The sequence below is a fragment of the Amblyraja radiata genome, chromosome 28 (genome assembly GCF_010909765.2).
Source record: "Amblyraja radiata isolate CabotCenter1 chromosome 28, sAmbRad1.1.pri, whole genome shotgun sequence".
Lineage (NCBI taxonomy): Eukaryota > Metazoa > Chordata > Chondrichthyes > Rajiformes > Rajidae > Amblyraja > Amblyraja radiata.
The window spans coordinates 25,588,549-25,609,298 of record NC_045983.1 but is presented as its reverse complement, the minus strand read 5'-3'; the positions used below and the strand labels follow the sequence as shown (position 1 = coordinate 25,609,298).

The 20,750-nt window shown below is 39.0% G+C and overlaps 1 protein-coding gene across 4 annotated transcripts in view; it reads right to left on the bottom strand.

Annotated features, from left to right (window-relative positions):
* Positions 1 to 20,750, bottom strand: part of nf2 (neurofibromin 2) — a 32,500-nt gene that overhangs the window by 7,526 nt on the left and 4,224 nt on the right. For all 4 annotated transcript variants that reach the window (XM_033046143.1, XM_033046141.1, XM_033046145.1 and 1 more), the window contains exons 2-15: positions 19,379 to 19,516; positions 16,888 to 17,013; positions 12,267 to 12,389; positions 11,231 to 11,314; positions 9,908 to 9,976; positions 8,967 to 9,049; positions 8,690 to 8,765; positions 6,641 to 6,778; positions 5,223 to 5,297; positions 3,853 to 3,966; positions 3,625 to 3,747; positions 3,097 to 3,314; positions 2,221 to 2,323; positions 1,177 to 1,304 (exon numbers count right to left, since the gene is read on the bottom strand). In XM_033046143.1, the coding sequence (XP_032902034.1) occupies positions 1,177 to 1,304; positions 2,221 to 2,323; positions 3,097 to 3,314; positions 3,625 to 3,747; positions 3,853 to 3,966; positions 5,223 to 5,297; positions 6,641 to 6,778; positions 8,690 to 8,765; positions 8,967 to 9,049; positions 9,908 to 9,976; positions 11,231 to 11,314; positions 12,267 to 12,389; positions 16,888 to 17,013; positions 19,379 to 19,468 (1,550 nt within the window). In that variant the 5' untranslated portion in view covers positions 19,469 to 19,516. The remainder of the gene's footprint in view (positions 1 to 1,176; positions 1,305 to 2,220; positions 2,324 to 3,096; positions 3,315 to 3,624; positions 3,748 to 3,852; positions 3,967 to 5,222; positions 5,298 to 6,640; positions 6,779 to 8,689; positions 8,766 to 8,966; positions 9,050 to 9,907; positions 9,977 to 11,230; positions 11,315 to 12,266; positions 12,390 to 16,887; positions 17,014 to 19,378; positions 19,517 to 20,750) is intronic.

The following is a 20,750-nucleotide window of genomic DNA, read 5'->3' as shown; positions in this document are numbered from 1 at the left end:
GTCAGTGGGTTTATAGTAGATGTCGGTCAGTAGTCTATCCCCTGCGAGGGAGATAGCGAGGTCTAGAAATGGTAGGAGATGTCAGAAATGGTCCAGGTATATTTGAGTTTTGGATGGAAGTTAGTGGTGAAATCGATGAAGTCAGTGAGTTGTGTATGAGTGCAGGAGGTAGCACCAATGCAGTCGTCGATGTAGCAGAGGTAGAGTTTGGGGATAGGGCCATGGTACACCTCGAACAAAGATTGTTCGACGTACCCTACAAAGAGGCAGGCATAGCTTGGGCCCATAGCTACCCCTTGTATTTGTAGGAAATGGGAGGAGTCAAACGAAAAGCTGTTACGGGCAAGGACCAGCCCCGCTAGGCGGAGGAGAGTATCAGTAGACGGGGATTGGTTGGTTCTGCGGTCGAGGACCCATCTGGTGGGGGATGGAGGTGTAGAGTGACTGGATATCCATGGTGAAGACGAGGGAATGGGGGCCTGGAAAACGGAAGTCATGGAGTAGACGACGATCGTGTGAGGTGTCTTGAACATAGGTAGGATTTAACCAGGAGGGGATAGGATGGAGTCAAGGTATGTGGAAATAAGTTCGGTGGGACACGATCAGGCAGAAACAATGGGTCTACCAGGACAGTCAGGTTTGTGGATTTTGGGGAGAAGGTAAAATCAGGTCGTGCGGGGTTGGGGAACGATGAGGTTGGAGGCTTGGGAGGGCAGGGAGCCGGAAGTGATGAAGTCAGTGATAGTGTTAGAGATCATGGCCTGGTGCTCGTCTATGGGGTCATGGTCCGAGGGTAAGTAGGATGAGGTGTCTGAGAGTTGGCGCGTGGCCTCAAACTTGTAGAGATCAGCGTGCCAGACTGCCACTGCACCTCTCTTGTCGGCAGGTTTGATCACCCAGTCTGGGTTGTTGCAGAGTGAGTGGAGGGCTGAACATTCCGGGGGGGAAGAGGTGAGAGTGAGAAAGGGGAGTGGAGAAGTTGAGGCGGTTGATGTCCCGCCGACAGTTTAAAATAAAAAGGTCTAAAGCAGGTAGATGGCCATGCGGGGGAGTTCAAGAGGAGGGGGTACCCGTTGGAGATGGGAGAAGAGGGGGGTGAGGTTATATAATTTGATGCTTTGCAATGTTAGGCATTCTTGGGAGGATAGTATTGGAGATGGAAGTGTAACAACGTACCGTTCTCGTTCTATCTCCATGGATAGTCGCTTCATATCAGTATCCTTGAAATCAAATTTAAAAGATCCGGATTCTAAATTAAGATCACCAACATCAGCAGGAGGATGAGCCGAATATGAAGCAATAACCTATGGAAAAAGATTTTAAAATTCTGACCTCTGCATTAAGGATTGGTCAGAATACTGCAAAACAAATTCAGTCAAAAAAAAAACTTCTGTCGTGAAATATACTAGTTCATAATAATAATAATAATAATATCTTTTATTGTCATTGCACGTCAGTGCAACGAGATTTAGTGTGCAGCTCCACTGATGTACAAGAAAGGCAAATAAATACAATACATAAATAAAAGGCTGGGTTAGCACCCCCGTCTGTGTCTTTCGTGTGAAAGTCACCCAATAAAGCTACGGAAAGGCCTAATGAACCACCATGGCCTAAAAATCCATCAGGCGAGAATGAAATGCTCGGAGAAGGAGAAAGAGGTGCCTTGAACCTGGTGAGACGCAGGAGGAGCCCGGCCAGGACTCACCCCACAGAGCCCAGTCCCTACACGCACTAGAATCTCCCAACCCCTGAAAAGTAATTATTAAGATGGCTGATCCGTGGGCGGTTGCTGCTGGGACGCAAGCTGGGGCCTGATCAACCCCGGCTGGGTCGCCTGGGCGAGGGTATCTGATGTTGTGAGACCGGAAACACCCGATGACCCCAGGTCACATCACCGAGGATGCGTCCCAGCGCATCTAGAAGATGTATATTTTTCACACTTTTATTCAGAAATTCAATAAAAATAACCATGTGAGAAACATTACAAATGTTACCTCTTTTTTTAAATTAATTAAAAGAGCAAGGGCCAAACAAAGGTAAATGGGACCAGATTGGATCAGCATCTTGACATGAACTAGTTGGGAAGAGTCTGCTTCCATGCTTTACAGCTATTATCTCCATGACTTCAACATTTTTGCAAGTACTCATATTGGGTACAAGGATTTAAACATACATGCACAAAAAAAAAATTTACTCTTAAGTTCATGATTTTGCATTTACCGGATAACTGGGTTTTGTAATCTCCAGCAGTCTGTGCTTGGCTCTTCTCTCTGCCTCTCTAGCTTCATTTAGATCTTGCTTTAGTTGTTCTGCTTCCTTAGACCTGAAATAAGAATTTTTAAACCAAAATTGTATTATTATACAATTCCATCAGTAATGCGGCACACTGCTACGGTATTCCTTCGAGGAATGGTAAAGAAAATGTTCCTGGCTTTGATTGCACCCACGGATGGAGAGGAGGGGGCAAACAAATTGACATGTAATCCTGAGCCACTCTCACGAGCAAGAAAAACATGGGGGAAATGGAAGGTAAGCTTATTAGATCATTGTAAACAGATAATTTATACTGAGCTGTCTAAGCTACTGGCAGATCTACCTCAAATGTCAGACATCACATCAGACCTCCTCAATCAATCAGGAGGAATTTTTGCCCAATGCCAGTAAAAGGTTTGGCTCACGTAGAAAACTTTCAAATGGAAAGCATTTCTTTAAGTGAAGTTATAGTACTGCAAGAGGCACAGTGCACTTGCAATTTAGTGGTTTTGCAATCACCATAGCTTGCCTTTCTAGATATTCAAGACCAATAAAGATGTTCGGAAGTATTTGATTGTTTTCTAGCCACTAATTCACTCATTCACTTTCTCTCGTTTTCAAATGTTGATCTCTCTTGAAACAACCTAATCAACAAAACGTGTTGAGAAAAGAATGCTGGTAAAAGAGTAAACAGAGTATAGACTGACCGTTATAGGATATGTCACATCATTTTTTACATTTAATACTAAATGATTTAACTAGAGGTTTGGTATTCTCTATCTGATGATACTGACTTCAATAAAATTCATTTATCCTAGACTTCCAAACTGCAGGCTAACCAACCTCCTCTCCGATTCCTCCACTAGCTTGACAGCTATCAACTCTGCTTCTCGCATCTTCTGTTCCATGAGACGCTTCTCCTCTTTAGTTTTTAGGGTTGTGACTTCCAACCTTTGTCGTTCCTGTTCTGCCTCTGCAGCTTTCTGAGCAAGTAACTTGGCCTCCTCCTCTGCAATTTGTGCCTTCTCAGCAAGTAAATCGGCAGTCTCCTCTGATCGGATCTAGTAAGAAGCATTAATTTATGGAATAATTATCAGTATGCAACAACGTTTAAACCACATCCAAGTTCTATTATTTTTTTTTAAAGATCATAGCATACGCATTGTTAAAACTGATCACCACTAACCAGAAGGTTTTTGTATGAAATAGTTCAGTGCTACTATTCATTGTCTATTAGGTTGAGAAAGGTTGTACCAATACAATATTTCTGCATGAGACTGTGCCATACTTAGATTACCTTTGTCTTCCGTGTTTGTATATTTTTTGGCATTCTGTACGTGTTCCACACTTAAGAAGAGATATTGAACTTACCAGTGCCTCATTTGCTAGTCTAGACTCGTCTTGTAATTGGTAAAGTCGTCTCTCCAAATCTTCTTTTGCTCGTTCAGCCTCTTCCCTCAACTTTTTTTCTCTAGCTAATCTTTGGCGTTCCATCTGAAATAACAATAATCCATCTTTAAACAAAATAATGCTGCTGTCACATTAATGCACCAATATTAAATTGTATCATGTACATAATTTTACATAGAATGGACTAACCTTTTTTCTAGCCTTTTCTTCTCTAGCTTGCGCTTTCATCTGCTGAACTTCAATTGAATCTACTTTCCTTCTTCTCATGAACAGGTCATGATTTTCAATACACAACTGCAGAATCTGAAAACAGGCAGAGGACGTGTTATTGCATAATTCTGGTAGAATTAAATAATTTCTTCAAGTAACATGGACTTGCAATAGATGACCATTTTCAACAAAAGCAACTTACTTTCTTTTTATAGGAAGTGCTGTGGAAAGTGAGGAATATTAATAAACTACAGAAAAAAAGATTGGTTGCTTGAACCCATCTTGAAGTAAGCCACAGTTTCAAAATATATACCTAATTACAAAATTCATATTCAATGCAAATTCAAGTCTTAACACATTACACATTAATTTTAATGCGCTTCTAAGATCGAATATGAACCAAAGTTTATATCTTTATTATTGTGATACATTTAAAACAATTTAATTCTTTAAATTATATATTTTTAAAATGCTATTTTTCAATCCCCATTAATATTGAAATGTTCCGAATTTCTTTATATCAAGCATTTTAAAATTATCCCCAAAACCTTTTACTCTGGTACAAGGAAGATTTACTCTGTTAATAAATACTTTCACAACTTTAGTTAGGAAAATTTTAAATGCTGGCTCCTGGGAGAACAAACTGCATGGAAAATACTTAAAATAACTTGATAAGGACTCGGCCAAAACCATTCAAGAAAAGAGACATAAAATGCTGGAGTAACTCAGGGGGAAAGGCAGGTTTTCTGGATAGAAGGAATGGGTGACGTTTCAGGTTGAGACCCTTCTTCAGAAAACAAGACTGCAATTAGTCCTACTGTAAAACCATTACAAACTCAGTGATTCTGTTAAACTGCATATCAAGATTTTGAGGTAAGCCGAAGTAGTGTTCCTCAAACTTACGTTGGACAAAACCAGAGTACATTAAGTGCACACTAAAGTGTCAAACCAATTTGGTGTGCCAACTACCATTTTGCAATGGTGAGCAGACTGAATTGTCATGTCAGTGCTTGGCCTATCCACCACAATGCCAGGTCAAAAACTCTTGATTGAAATTGGAAACATGAATAAGGTCATAAGGAATAGAATTAGGCCATTTGACTCAACCCCCCCCCCCCCCAATTGATCTCAGCTCCACAACCCACTGGGGTGGAGAATTCCATAGATTAATCACATTGTGTGTTTTCATTGCAGCTTTCCAACATCTGCACTCTTACGCTTCAACTTTTATAAACATGAACAGAGCATAAATTAAATCTGAAATAAGCATAATCAACTGCAGAGAGGTTTGATATTATGGGGCAAGGTAGAAGCTGTTAGTTTAAATTATCATAGGAAGATAAACTTACCAATTTATTCACACGGAGCTGTGACGAGTAAAATTTGAAAACCTCTGCCTTTTTGTCCAAGGGTTTGATAGTAAACTGTAAAAGTAAGGGTAAGCTTTAAGTTGAAATTTGGCCAGTCCATAGATTATGAAGCTTCCAACTTAGTTTAGAAATCTTTGCTTTGAATTAATTGCATCTTTGAAGACATCAAGAAGCCAGTATATTAGCTGCACCTCTAATATGTTAAGCATTATTTACATAAAAGTGATATTGTAAGCTATTTCATTGCTTGTTTGGAATCAGATACTCGCAAATTAGAGGACAGAGATTCCAAATTAAGCTACCCACACACATTTTGTGACAATTTTTACGAAATGTGCAGACTATATTTCATTTAATTTTTCAATGGTTAAGCGAGGAAAACAAATCACAGAAGAATTAAGATAAAAGAAACAGGTAGATAACAAGGTAGACATAAATGCTGGAGAAACTCAGCGGGTGAGGCAGCATCTATGGAGCGAAGGAAATAGGCAACGTTTCGGGTCGAGACCCTTCTTCAGACTGATGTGAGGGTGGGGGGGGGGGGCGGGAAGAAGAAAGGAAGAGGCAGACAGTGGGCTGACGGAGAGCTGAGAAGGGGAGGAGAAAGCAGGGACTACCTGAAATTAGAGAAGTGAAATGGTCATACTGCTGGGGTGTAAGCTGCCCAAGCAAAATATGAGGTGCTGCTGCTCCAATTTTGCATGGGCAGTTTACACCCCAGAGGTATGAACATTCACTTCTCTCATTTCAGGTAGTCCCTGCTTTCTCCTCCCCTTCTCAGCTCTCCCTCAGCCCACTGTCTCCGCCTCTTCCTTTCTTCCCGCCCCCCCCCCCCCCACCCTCACATCAGCCTGAAGGGTCTCGACCCGAAACGTTGCCTATTCCTTCGCTCCATAGATGCTGCCTCACCCGCCGAGTTTCTCCAGCATTTTTGTCTACCTTCGATTTTCCAGCATCTGCAGTTCCATCTTAAACATAGGTAGATAAGATAACATTATTATTTTGCATTTATTTCCATTCGTCATGGTGACAAATTTAGCTTTCTACATTAAACAATCTCCCTCTTTATGACCCACATTCCAAAGAGAGCACCCTACACAAAGTGTAAATTAATAGCCAAAATCATTAACAAACCAACAGTTTGAAAAAAGATATCATCACGATCATGAAGTAGACTCAACTCTTGATCCATGGAGAGAAAAAAAACTTGCATTCCAATTCAACTGACCAAATATAGGGACTTTCTGAAATAGTTAAAATCAAGCGATGTAAGAAAACAGTTTTACTTAATCGTATTCCTACAGGCATAATGTGTAAAGAGTGTATAATAAAAAGGATTCTAACGTACAGAATTTTAACAAATAAAAAGACAATAAACAGTCTGAAAATCTCTCTACCTCTTTTTCACTGTAGGAAATATTTCTGATTCCACTCCATGCGAATGACTTCTTAGATGACAGCTTGTTGTCAGGGATGTAGATATGAAGACCAAGTGCATCAACTCCAAGTAGCAAGTCGGTGTCCCTTTTATTTTGCTTTTATAAATTGTAATTAAAGTTACATTGAAAATATATACAATTTATAGTCAAACCTTTTAAAAGGAATACATATAAATGGAAAATTAAATTCAAATAGTCTACTCAAAAGTTCTGCCGAAATGTGTTTAAACAGAAACATTAATTTTCCAATAAACCGAAATGATCTTTTCTGCCATTTACTTTTTTTATTTTACACCTCCAAGACCCATATTTTGTGTAGTAATGTCTACTGTATGGTGTGGGCATCGTTGTGAATTTTTATTATTTATTAATATGTAGCTTCCAAAGAAAGTTGAACATTCTTGTTTTCTAGCTTTTCTAATGGAAGTATCAATTCACTATTATGCCATAAACACATCAGGAAGGTACTGACCCTTCCCTGTCAAGTTGGAGGGTCAGTACTCATTATTGAATTTCAATTGTAACCTGCTGCTCCGCAAAAGCAACTTCAGTGTCACTGACACTAATTAAATAAACATTCTGCTTGAACAAGTGAAGACCTGAATAGCAAATTACAATTTCACAGAAAGGTTATGGCAGCGAAAGCCATCATGTAGCCTTAAGTATGTAGCAACCATGAAGGCAATCCCACTGCCCTGCTTTTAAAACTGCATTCCCGAAAGTCTCTTAACTCTTTTGCTTATATCTTCATTCTATGACTGTTTGGATAGTGGGAACATTTTTTCCTATCTTGTCAGCTGATACAATTTATAATTTGAAATATTCAGATAATCCTTGTAGCCCTCCAGAACAATCTCAGCTTTACAATCTCCAGGCTATCCACAATATAAAAGACCCTCATCCCTGGAATCATTTTGTTACATCACTTTCACAACCTCTCCAAAGTATTTACATACTAACTGAAGTTTTGTGCCCAAAACTGAAAACATGCTCCAATTGTGGCTGAAGCAGTGTTTAAAAAAAGGTTCCTTATGGCTTCTATTCTGCTATTCCTATACCTCCTTCTAAAATCTAGGATTCCATGTGTTACTTTAACTATTTTCTCAATCAGTTTTGCTCAATTGTTCTTGTATTCTTCAGAAGGTTAACATAACCACTTACCATTTTTCCAATCAAAATGCAGCACCTCACTTTTCTCAGTATTCAATTATATCTGCCACCAATCTGCCCATTCTAAGTGCCTGAATATATCTCTTTACTACTTTCCGTGCAGTTCTTAATAGTCCAAATATATGTCACTAACAAATTTAGAAATTGTCCTGACATCCAAGTCAGGTCAGTAATAGTACATATACTACAAAAAGCAATGGTCCTCTGGAGATCTCCAATTCCCTTTCCCTATTCCTTCCCGTTTCCTGTTACTTAGGCACTTTTATCGATGATTACAGCCCTTTTTATTCCATGATCTTCAATCTTTTTGACAAGCCCATTATTGAAACTTTGTCAAAGACAATTTGGAAGACCATGCATCCCATTTCAATTTATTTCCTGCTTCGTGTTCTGCAAACTATCACATTGGTTAATTACCTGTTCAAATTAAAGTCAAATTTTTGATCCAGCATTCATTTTGTTTATTCTAAACTAGAAATTTTGTTGGGGTCAAAATCACTACCTATTGTTTCTATAGCAAAACAGAAAACATGGAAACCAACTCTTCCAGTATCTTTGACGGTTCATAAGGAACATTCAGCACACTGTCATCCCCCTAAGGTAGTTAATATGCATTAATATTCCTATATGCCACTTTGTTCAGTAATGCCATTTACTACATAATGGCTGCACTGATAGCATTCCATTGAAACAGAGATAAACAACAATTTCAAAGCTAGACCATCTTCTTCGTAAAGAGCCCACTTTAAGATCAAGCAAAAATCCTTTTTAATTTTGAGTGTTTTTTTTGCCCAAGTTCATATACCTATTATGATTACAGTATTGCAAAATACTTACTGTGATTGGGAAATAATTTACTCCGTACATTTCTAGGTCCTGCGCAATCTTCAAATATTCCATTTCAGCTTCGTCTCTGTCAAGTGATTGGGGAATAAATGAAAAGGGAAATTAGTGCATGTGGTTTTCAGCATTATAGCAACATCATTTTCACCATTAAAAAGAATCATAGTATTTAAGAATTTTATATGTTTCTATAAGAGCCCCTCTCATCTTTCTAAATTCCAGTGAATACAAGCCGATTTCATAAAATCTGATTTGATGTAGTAAAGCTTACCTGGCGATTCCCCTGTGCTCAGCATACCAGGCTGTTATCTTTTCTTCCCACATATCTGCTGTCATTTGATATTGTTTAAGAACCTAAAACATGCAGTGTAAAATGTAAACTGTAATTAGTGAATAGTATTAAAATTGTTCCCAAAACAATTCTCGGGTTCAATGTTGCATGCATTAAAATAGCAGACTAAAGAATTGTCGCATGTTCAGGGTTGGCATTCCGTGCAAAATGGTAAAATGACAAGTTGTAGCTCAAACAGTGGACAAATATATGGATTTGTTAGCCAATGGAACAGAGCAAGATTAGGTTTTCAACTTGGAAGGCAGCGGGGCCAGTTCCATGCCATATCTCTACAATAAACTGAACTCCTTTCATTCAGTAATTAATATTCAGTAGTTTTGCTTTCAGTCCCAATTTCTTAGGAACCACATTTCAACATGTAAAAATAAATAAAGGTTTATACTCGAAACTCTTCGAGTACACTAACTCATTACAAAAGTAGCAAATGTAGACCTAGGGAAGGACACTTTTTAAAAAAAATAGTAATTCGTTAGGATCAGAATTGCATTTCCCAAAAGGACAAGAGATTCAGCAGTAACAAGGCTGGATAAATATTTACAGGAAAATACATTACAGGGCAACAGGGAAAAATAAGGCGAGCAGGATTAATTGGCCAGTTCTACCCAAGGTGACAGTTGGCCTCATGCCACACAATAATCAATCCTTTTATTTCTATATACAATGAGAACATTGTTGGTCAATTTATCAGGAACGGGTTAGTAATTTTGATTATTTAATTTTATATACTTTTATCTTGTATTAAAGCTCATCTTTTTTTACATAATCTCTACAGTAATGATAGATTAGTAACAACCACATATAATTAAAAAAATTATGTAGCATGTAACAGAAGAAGCTTCGCTGAATGTTGCCACACTTACTCTTTTTGGTAGTAGTTCATCCTGAGCCAGGAAACCAGGTTTATGAAAATTTGGATCATAGTCACCATACTGTAAAAAAAACATGGATACAAAATAGTTTAAAATCACAAGCAAAGAAGTGACGTGTTTAATGCTGGCACAGATAACCCTCGCTACAAAGGACCATGGGAGGGGGGTGAGGAATTGGGACAGGTTGTCCTCTGTAACTGAGTAAGCGCTTCGCTCCAACCGCCTCATGGCCATTTCGTGAAATAATGAGTCGTTTTCAAATACAAAGTTCTTTTTAACAGCTAAAAATGTATTTTTGTTACGGCAAGCTAAAAATACTAAAGGCTGTTTGTTACATTGTTTAATACAGTAACACTTTAATAAGTGTTGATCAAACCAATGACTTGCCAATTTTAATGGCCTCCCACAGTGTAGCTAGCAGTCTGTCTTCTTAGAGACAGAATGCCCGCCATAACCAAAATCCATAATATCAAGAGTAGACTGATCACTATTTTCTGTGAATTTTAATTATTACCATGCATAGTATGATTTAACTGGATAGCACGCCAAGTTTAGTTTCACTGTATCTCGGTGCTAATAATAAAGCAATACAAATCGTTCTCAATTATAAGTAGATAGATAAGAATGCACAAGTACAAATATCTTATCAATTAATAACATGTTTTGGCATATCAGCATATCTAAATTAACAGTCATCTACAAAATAAAGCCATGAAATATTTTTTATTGTAAATGTGATTTTAAAAGACCTTGCCAATTAAGAATAGACAATTCTAAATGACTCACTCCATTGCCCAAGTGAAGCTGGGAGAATCCAATTCTGCTAATACCCATGGGTGGCAACCTTGTGCAAATTTGTAGACAAAGGAGCATCAGCATGGTTGGGATAGACACAGCTAAAGCTCCCACACTGACAGGTAGCCAACACCAAGCTCTGAAGCATCTTTGGACAAACCCATTTCCTTCACCTTGCAGTATCCAAGAAAGTTTCCTGGCATCAGTCCATGGCCCAAAATTATGCTCCCTGTGGATAAGGGGAACATTAACAGCTAGCTGAGCCAGGCTGTGTTGGCCACTAGCCAACAGTTCTGTACACAACCAATGAGAACGTTTCCATCTTGCCTGGTCACACTATCAAGCCCACAGAGTTCCTCAAGCCACTGAGTCCAGTGGTCAGAAGTGCTCTGTATGGCTCCTCAGTTCTTTTACATTAAACAAAACTCATGGATACAGCACAAATGAAATAAGATTAAAGATAAGATAGGCATTCTAGTGTGCAGGGAAATATTTGCAGTTCTTCTATGGGCACCAAACCTTTGCTTGAACAGCATAAGATGCCAGCAGAACAGAAGCCTCGGGGGAACAGTAAATCTCCTCATCCAAAATCTGTTTCTTCACCTATAAGGGAAAAAAAACATATTTAATTCATTAAAGTATCCATTCCGCAAGCATATGACAATTTCATTCTGGCTTTTAATTATATGATACTGTCAGGCAAATACATTGGGACAAAGTGGCTCACTAATTATATGAAGAATCCAATATGAACCAACATTCCAATTGGTGCCCGATATGAACCAACATATGGCGACATGGTGGTGTAGTGGTAGAGTTGCTGCTTTACAGCATTAGAGACCCGGGTTCGATCCCGACTACAGGTGCTTATCTATCCACACTACAAAAGATGTGCAGATTTGTAGGCTAATTAGACAAGTATAATTGTAAATTGCCCCTAGTGTGTGTAGAATAGTGTTAACGTAAGGAGACGTACATGGGCCGAAGAGCCTGATTCCGCGCTGTATCTCTAAACTAAACCATATAATTCAGTATCATTGCTCCATCTGCAGAAGTTGATTTGAAAAATCCTCGATGTTGTATTTAATTCATGCATATAAATATTCAGCACTGAATTAACTTTATTTTTAAATATATAAAATTAGGTTTAGTCCAGTCAAAGTTTATTCATTTGAAAGATTTTTTTGTTTTACTATTTCCTCACTAAGATTTAAATACTTTCTCCACTCTGACCCCAAATATTTAGTCAACAGATGAATGCACACTCTATCAAAATGTAATTATACGCCTGAAACTAGCTCCTCTGCCAGCTGTGACTTTCCTTACCATTGACTGCCTCATGACGAGGCATCATAAACTCTGCTTGGCCCATTACTGATCAGAAAATAAATTCTGTTGTCCACAAGCCAAACTCTTCTGTAACATACCACTGTTTATGTTACTATTCACACTCAAGCATCATTTTCTAACAGCTTTAGATGGATTCCCAAACAAATAAACAATGTATTATGATAACATCATAAAAGTAACCTGCAGGAGAAATGTGGACACAAACCTGCAGGAAAAAAAGGTGCTGGGTGATTTCTTGGACAAGTTCTTCTTCCACCTTCTCAGGATAAAATTTAGCCAGGAAGTGAAATGTAATTGGATCCTCCTTCGGTACCTCTTGATCCAGCACCTGTTTTTGTGATAGAACAAGAAATAAATTCTCTGATTCATGTAAAGAGAAACTCCTACCATTGGTGGATATCTCAAACTTTAACTACTATAAATATGAAATTGAAGCTGAAATTGTCTTTCTCAAAAGCAACATTATTGCATAACTTGTATGTTAAAGGTTTGACACAATAATTCAGCACATTCATGAATATCAAAATTCTATATAATCAGCTTTCAAAATTAGCAGAAGGCAATTAAGTAAAAGTAAAAGAAAGTGTGAAATATACATTCATTCTTGGTCCCTCTAATACACATATCCAAATAGATATCTTTGAAGAAGGGTTCCGACCCAAAACATCACCTATCATTGTTCTCCAAATGCTGCCTGACCTAAGCAGTTTGTGTCTTTATGTATGACCCAGACTCTGCAGTTCCCTGCTTTTAGGTATCTTTGAAAACCTCTCAAGCAGTGGGGAATTTTCAGCTGCATCAAACTGGTCATTTAAATCAATTGCATCAAAGAGATGACAAGAGCCAGCATAATTGGAACAGTCTTCATCGAGCATTATTATTGCAGCAGTTATGACAGCAGTGCGTTTCAAATGATAAAAATGTTTAGAAAGACTTAGATTCTTAGATCACTGTGATCTGTTTTGGAGTAAGGGGGAACTGTACAAAAGGGACGGATTGCATCTTAACAGGTGTGGGACCAGCATTCTGGCAGGTGGTTTTTAAACTGAATAAGGGGGGTGGGGTGTCAAATGGGATAGTCGAGGATGGAGTTAAAGGGAAAGGGTTTCTTAAATGTGTGAGCGTAGAGACAGAGGGGTGTAAAAAATGAGGGTAGAAGCAATAGGTAGCAAGGTGAAAAGTAAAAGTGGCAGGCAGACAAATCCAGGGCAAAAATCAAAAAGGGCCACTTTTCACCATAATTGTATAAGGGGTAAGAGTGTTGTAAAAACAAGCCTGAAGGCTTTGTGTCTCAATGCAAGGAGCATTCGTAATAAGGTGGATGAGTTGAATGTGCAGATAGCTATTAATGACTATGATATAGTTGGGATCACGGAGACATGGCTCCAGGGTGACCAAGGCTGGGAGCTGAACATCCAGGGATATTCAATATTCAGGAGGGATAGACAGAAAGGAAAAGGAGGTGGGGTAGCGTTGCTGGTTAGAGAGGAGATTAACGCAATAGAAAGGAAGGACATTAGCTTGGAGGATGTGGAATCGATATGGGTAGAGCTGCGAAACACTAAGGGGCAGAAAACACTAGTGGGAGTTGTGTACAGGCCACCTAACAGTAGTAGTGGAGTTGGGGATGGCATCAAACAGGAAATTAGAAACGCGTGCAACAAAGGTAAAACAGTTATAATGGATGACTTCAATCTACATATAGATTGGGTGAATCAAATTGGCAAGGGTGCTGAGGAAGAGGATTTCTTGTAATGTATGCGGGATAGTTTTCTAAACCAACATGTGGAGGAACCAACGAGAGAGCAGGCTATTCTAGACTGGGTATTGAGTAATGAGGAAGGGTTAGTTAGCAGTCTTGTTGTGCGTGGCCCCTTGAGCAAGAGTGACCATAATATGGTTGAGTTCTTCATTAGGATGGAGAGTGACATTGTTAATTCAGAAACAAGGGTCCTGAACTTAAAGAAAGGTAACTTTGAGGGTATGAGACGTGAATTGGCCAAGATAGACTGGCAATTGATTCTTAAAGGGTTGACGGTGGATATGCAATGGAAGGCATTTAAAGACTGCATGGATGAGCTACAACAATTGTTCATCCCAGTTTGGCAAAAGAATAAATCACGGAAGGTAGGGCATCCGTGGATAACAAGGGAAATCAGGGATAGTATCAAAACAAAAGATGAAGCATACAAATTAGCCAGAAAAAGCAGCCTGCCAGAGGACTGGGAGAAATTCAGAGTCCAGCAGAGGAGGACAAAGGGCTTAATTAGGAACGGGAAAATAGATTATGAAAGAAAACTGGCAGGGAACATAAAAACTGACTGCAAAAGTTTTTACAGATATGTGAAGAGAAAGACTAGTTAAAACAAATGTAGGTCCCTTGCAGTCAGAAACAGGTGAATTGATCAAGGACATGGCAGACCAATTGAATAATTACTTTGGTTCTGTCTTCACTAAGGAAGACATAAATAATCTGCCGGAAATAGCAGGGGACTGGGGGTCAAATGAGATGGAGGAACTGAGTGAAATCCAGGTTAGCCGGGAAGTGGTGTTAGGTAAATTGAATGGATTAAAGGCCGATAAATCCCCAGGGCCAGATAGGCTGCATCCCAGGGTACTTAAGGAAGTAGCCCCAGAAATAGTGGATGCATTAGTGATAATTTTTCAAAACTCTTTAGATTCTGGAGTAGTTCCTGAGGATTGGAGGGTAGTTAATGTAACCCCACTTTTTAAGAGGGAGAGAGAAAACGGGGAATTACAGACCAGTTAGTCTAACATCGGTAGTGGGGTCATCTTTAATAACTGCCAGAATCAGTTATTAAAGATGGGATAGCAGCACATTTGGAAAGTGGTGAAATCATTGGACAAAGTCAGCATGGATTTATGAAAGGTAAATCATGTCTGACGAATCTTATAGAATTTTTTGAGGATGTAACTAGTAGAGTGGATAAGGGAGAACCAGTGGATGTGTTATATCTGGACTTTCAGAAGGCTTTCGACAAGGTCCCACATAAGAGATTAGTAGACAAACTTAAAGCACACGGTATTGGGGGTTCAGTATTGATGTGGATAGAGAACTGGCTGGCAGACAGGAAGCAAAGAGTAGGAGTAAACGGGTCCTTTTCACAATGGCAGGCAGTGACTAGTGGGGTACCGCAAGGCTCAGTGCTGGGACCCCAGCTATTTACAATATATATTAATGATTTGGACGAGGGAATTGAATGCAACATCTCCAAGTTTGCGGATGACACGAAGCTGGGGGGCAGTGTTAGCTGTGAGGAGGATGCTAGGAGGCTGCAAGGTGACTTGGATAGGCTGGGTGAGTGGGCAAATGCATGGCAGATGCAGCATAATGTGGATAAATGTGAGGTTATCCACTTTGGTGGCAAAAACAGGAAAGTAGACTATTATCTGAATGGTGGCCGATTTGGAAAGGGGGAGATGCAACGAGACCTGGGTGTCATGGTACACCAGTCATTGAAAGTAGGCATGCAGGTGCAGCAGGCAGTGAAGAAAGCGAATGGTATGTTAGCATTCATAGCAAAAGGATTTGAGTATAGGAGCAGGGAGGTTCTACTGCAGTTGTACAGGGTCTTGGTGAGACCACACCTGGAGTATTGCATACAGTTTTGGTCTCCTAATCTGAGGGAAGACATTCTTGCCATAGAGGGAGTACAGAGAAGATTCACCAGACTGATTCCTGGGATGTCAGGACTTTCATATGAAGAAAGACTGGATAGACTTGGCTTGTACTCGCTAGAATTTAGAAGATTTAAGGGGGATCTTATAGAAACTTACAAAATTCTTAAGGGGTTGGACTGGCTAGATGCAGGAAGATTGTTCCCGATGTTGGGGAAGTCCAGAACAAGGGGTCACAGTTTAAGGATAAGGGGGAAATCTTTTAGGACCGAGATGAGGAAAACATTTTTCACACAGAGAATGGTGAATCTCTGGAATTCTCTGCCACAGAAGGTAGTTGAGGCCAGTTCATTGGCTATATTTAAGAGGGAGTTAGATGTGGCCCTTGTGGCTAAAGGGATCAGGGGGTATGGAGAGAAGGCAGGTACAGGATACTGAGTTGGATGATCAGCCATGATCATATTGAATGGCGGTGCAGGCTCGAAGGGCCGAATGGCCTACTCCTGCACCTATTTTCTATGTTTCTATGTTTCTATGACTTTATTTACTAAGTTTGTTTGTAAAACATCGCTTCAAAGATATTTTGAAGACCTATAAAATATATCATTAGCAGCATGGAAATGTTTGGAGCAATCATTGGACTACTCAAACTTAACCACATCCGTATCAATCAATAGATGCTGCCTGCTCCTGAATAATCCTTCACACATTTCTGTTTTCATTGTATTTCCACAATTATTTATTCGTAACTTTCATTACCTCTATCAATTGTTCGCCAATTTATGACACAAAGGCAACCAATATTCAAGCTACATCGTCTCCTGGCTTGCAGAACCTGACGGCTGGTGTTTATTTGGCCAGTATTAAACATGGTTCAATAAAAATAACTGGTCTATTCAAATCTATTACTTGGGTAATAAATATTTATAAACTACAATTTCAAATATTTAGAAATTATAATTCATAACTACTTACAGTTAATTTTCCTAAGGTTTGTCAAAATGCAGCCATTTTAAAATGAAAGTTTTAATGTACTATTAATTTTTAAGCATATTCAAAAGTTTAAAAATTGCAATCAATACTCTTGATACCTCAGTTTTAGACATTTCAATGTAATAATATTTCTAAATGTTCTTGATTTCTGGAAACAATATTCATTTTAAACCAAATAAAAACTTGATACATACCCTCTTCTCCGTTTTTAACCATGCAAATGTATCTTTTACAATGAATTGCAGTCCAAAGAACCAGGTTTCCCGTAATCCAATTGTTCGACACACCAAGTCAAAAAGGTCTTTTCCTTTCCACTTCACCTGCAATACAAAAAAAAACACATCCCTCAATTTGCTCTTCAATATTAATAGTTCATGCATTTCTTGGCCTGGACAATATAGTCTTGGGTGACAAAAGATAAAATGGCTAAAGCACCCACAATAGCTCAGGTGAACAAGGGATTCAAGTTCCCAGATGTTGATGGCAGGATCATTCTCCACACACACACACGGTCAACAGGAGAGGCCTGTTGCTGTTTGCCTTTCCAAGCTCATGCAAACTCCTCACATCTCACAATCACTCCCAACACTAGCACTGAAATCGCCAAGTAATATGGGCTTATTGCTTACAGGAGTTGACTTCACCAGAAAGTGAAGGTTCTCACAAAATGCCTCCTTGTCATCATCACTGCTGGTCAGGGTAGGAACAGAGGCACTGACGATGCTAACGTGTCAGGAATAGGTGACGACGCTTCATGACACATCTGTTGACACCGACAAGTAACTTGGGAAGTTATTAAAGGAAAGTTGCATAGGTGGCACATCTTCATTTTCAGATTTGTCTTTCCAGAAAAAGGTGTAGCCCAGTGTTTCTTCATCAGCATATTACATCTCACTGAGAGCAGCAGTACCGATCCTACAGCATGCTGGCTACGAGGGCTGTTCTTCACTGGGACCTCATTGTGCCTTCTCTATCGATGAGAGTGCATAAGTTCCACATACCAAGAATTCGGTTTAATGTCTGTTTTCAACCACTGAAAGGGGCCGACTGCCATCCATAGTCTGCAGGCCAGTTAATTATTGTTAGGAGAGCAACATTGAAAACATCTTCTCCTGTCCTTTCCCTAACTGGGGTGAGCAATGCGATCTCTAAAAAGGGCTACTCTGATGCCCGATATGCTAGCGATCTTCATTACTAACCCCCCCACCCCCGCCCCACAAGAGGGAGCGTTACACCAAATCAAGGGTACACTATCCAATAGCAACTCGCATTTATCAACTCTGCTGGAAAAAATGTTTGGATGATCAGTAAGGCCAAAACTAGTCTTGGCCAACATAAACAATCCCAGCATTGAAATAGCTTGGCACTCATCATTGGAAAATATTATTAAACATTGTAAATATATGAACAATACACCAGCATGAATCATGCGGCCTTCAGGAATGATAGGGGAACATAAAAAAGTATTGAATATGTTAAGGCTCATAATGCAGCAGCCAAATTGATTTTATTAGAAAAGGACACGTTCGTAAATAAATGATGATACCTTTTGTTATTGAAGTGCCCAAAACAAAACTTAAACTAGGATGAGAAGTATTCTCAAAGAACTTGAGGATATTTTTAGTCTGGCAAGAGTTTAATGGTTCATTGGTACTTTATTGTCACATGGACCCAAGTACAGTGAACTTCTGTACTTGCATTCAGTTCAGTGGCAATCATACTAATACATTAGGCACATTCATACTAAGTATGAAATTGTACTGATTGGTTCTAATGAAATGACATCCAAAATTCAGAATTGCTAAAATACATATTTTTCTCCATTATCTTTAATATATCCAATTTAACTAACCTAACACGAGTGAATGAAAAAACGTATTTAATCTTCAAAATGAGAGCATTCAATTTTACAATTCATTATTACAATGAAAATTCAAGCTAAGGAACCATCCAGTGCATTTTGACAGATATTTCATTATTACTGCACAACCATAAATCTTATTTGTTCTCTGGATGCTTTCAAGAGAGAGCTAGATAGGGCTCTTAAAAATAGCGGAATCAGGGGATATGGGGAGAAGGCAGGAACGGGGTACTGATTGGGTTGATCAACCATGATCACATTGAATGGCGGTGCTGGCTCGAAGGGCCGAATGGCCTACTCCTGCACCTATTGTCTATTATATATTTTTTAAAATTGTAAATCTGAAGACCAGTTATGCTCCTCAGGAGACCATTTGACCATACTCTTGCAACTGCACTTGGCAACATCTCATCTCAATGAGATGGCTATTGGTTCAAGCACCACTCCAGGGTTGTGAGCATTATCTCTGGGTTATACTTCAATATTGAAGAGTGTAACATTTCAGAAATGCCATATTTCAGATTAATTAATGAACAAGAGTTCAACAATCTCATTAAACATAAGATTCATTTGCAATATTTGAAAAAAAAAAATAGAACCTTTTCACAACTTAAATCAAGTGACTCACATTCAACTCCATATAATTACAACTGCCTGCAACAGAGTAGTAGATCCAACATCTGATTTCCCACTGTGCATTACTTTACACTATTCAGTGGCTGAATTTGCCTAGATAACAGCACTTACATCTAAAACATTGGAACAATCCAAGGACACTAAATGTAAAAAAAAAATCTAAATCTAAAAAGGAAACTCTCTCTTACCTCACAACTGAATTCCATTTCTGCATCCATGGTAATAACCTTAACTTTAAAGGTTTTAGGTTGTTTTTTCTTTAACCCCATTATCGACATTTTGCTTCCAAATCCTTTGATGATATTCCTTCAAGGATATTTTTAAACCTAGCAAGAGAAAGCAATATTAATGGCATGTGAACCATTGAGACAATTTATAAGAAGTCATATATCTGTCTATTTATGTACAGCAGCCTCTCTTCACATGGTCTCCATAAACTCCAGGATGTACACAAGCAACCCTCCTGTTTTCCCTCCTTCATTGATATCCCTTACCCAGTTTTCAAATAAGTTGTAGAATGCCAAATTTCTACTCTACCAACATACCTATATTTTGTTGAATATCAGTTATTTCCTTGCATGAACAGATTAAAGATTGGGCAATCAAACAACTGGATTTTCCCAGTAAGAACTTATGCCCAAAATGACCAGAGGCAGAAGTTAGAGATACAGCATGGAAACAGGCCCTTAGGCCCATTGAGTCCACGCTGACCATCAATTACCTGCACATTCGCTCTATGTCCTACACACTAGGAGTAATTTACTGAAGTCAATGAATCTACAAACATCTTCGGAATGTGGTAGGAAGCCGGAGTATGAACTTCAGTCTGAAGAAGAGTCCCAACCAAAAATGTCACATATCCAATGTGCTCCAGATATGTTGTCTGACCCACGAATTACGCCAGTACTTTGCGTTCTTTTTTGTAAACTAGCATCTGCTGTTCCTTCCTTCTAAGCTATTAGAGAGGATTCTTAAGGATAGATTTTAGTCCCGTTTAGATATTGGGATGATTAGGGACTGTCAGCATGTCTTTGTCCCCAGCAGGCCATGTCATACAAATCTGACGAGTTTTTTTTTTGAGGAGGTAACAAAGTTGATTGATGAGGGTAAGGCAGCGGATATTGTCTGCATAGCCTTTACTAAGGCATTTGACAAAGTCCCTTAAGGTAGGCTGATCCACAAGAGTAATGTTCCTGGGATCTGCAGTGCTATGGTAGTTTGGATTCTTAACTGGTCTACCAATAGGAGAGGGTAATGTTTGAAGGATGTCACTCTGGCTATGCCTGTTCCAGAAAGAGTAGAGGGTACAAGAGCAGGAGATTATGGCAAATGTTGACTTCTTGGCTGCAACTGGAATATTACTAGTTGGCTTCTGATGACTATGGTATTATATTGGAGAGTTTCAGTATGATTAAATCTCCTTTTATTTAAAAATATTCTATTTCAGTAATATATTATTATACTATAACAGAGCTCCCATCTCAAATATCATGCAAGCGGAGACCATTTGTGTTCATTAGGTTCGGTAAAGAAGCAGGTGGTTTATCTGAGTGGTGGATT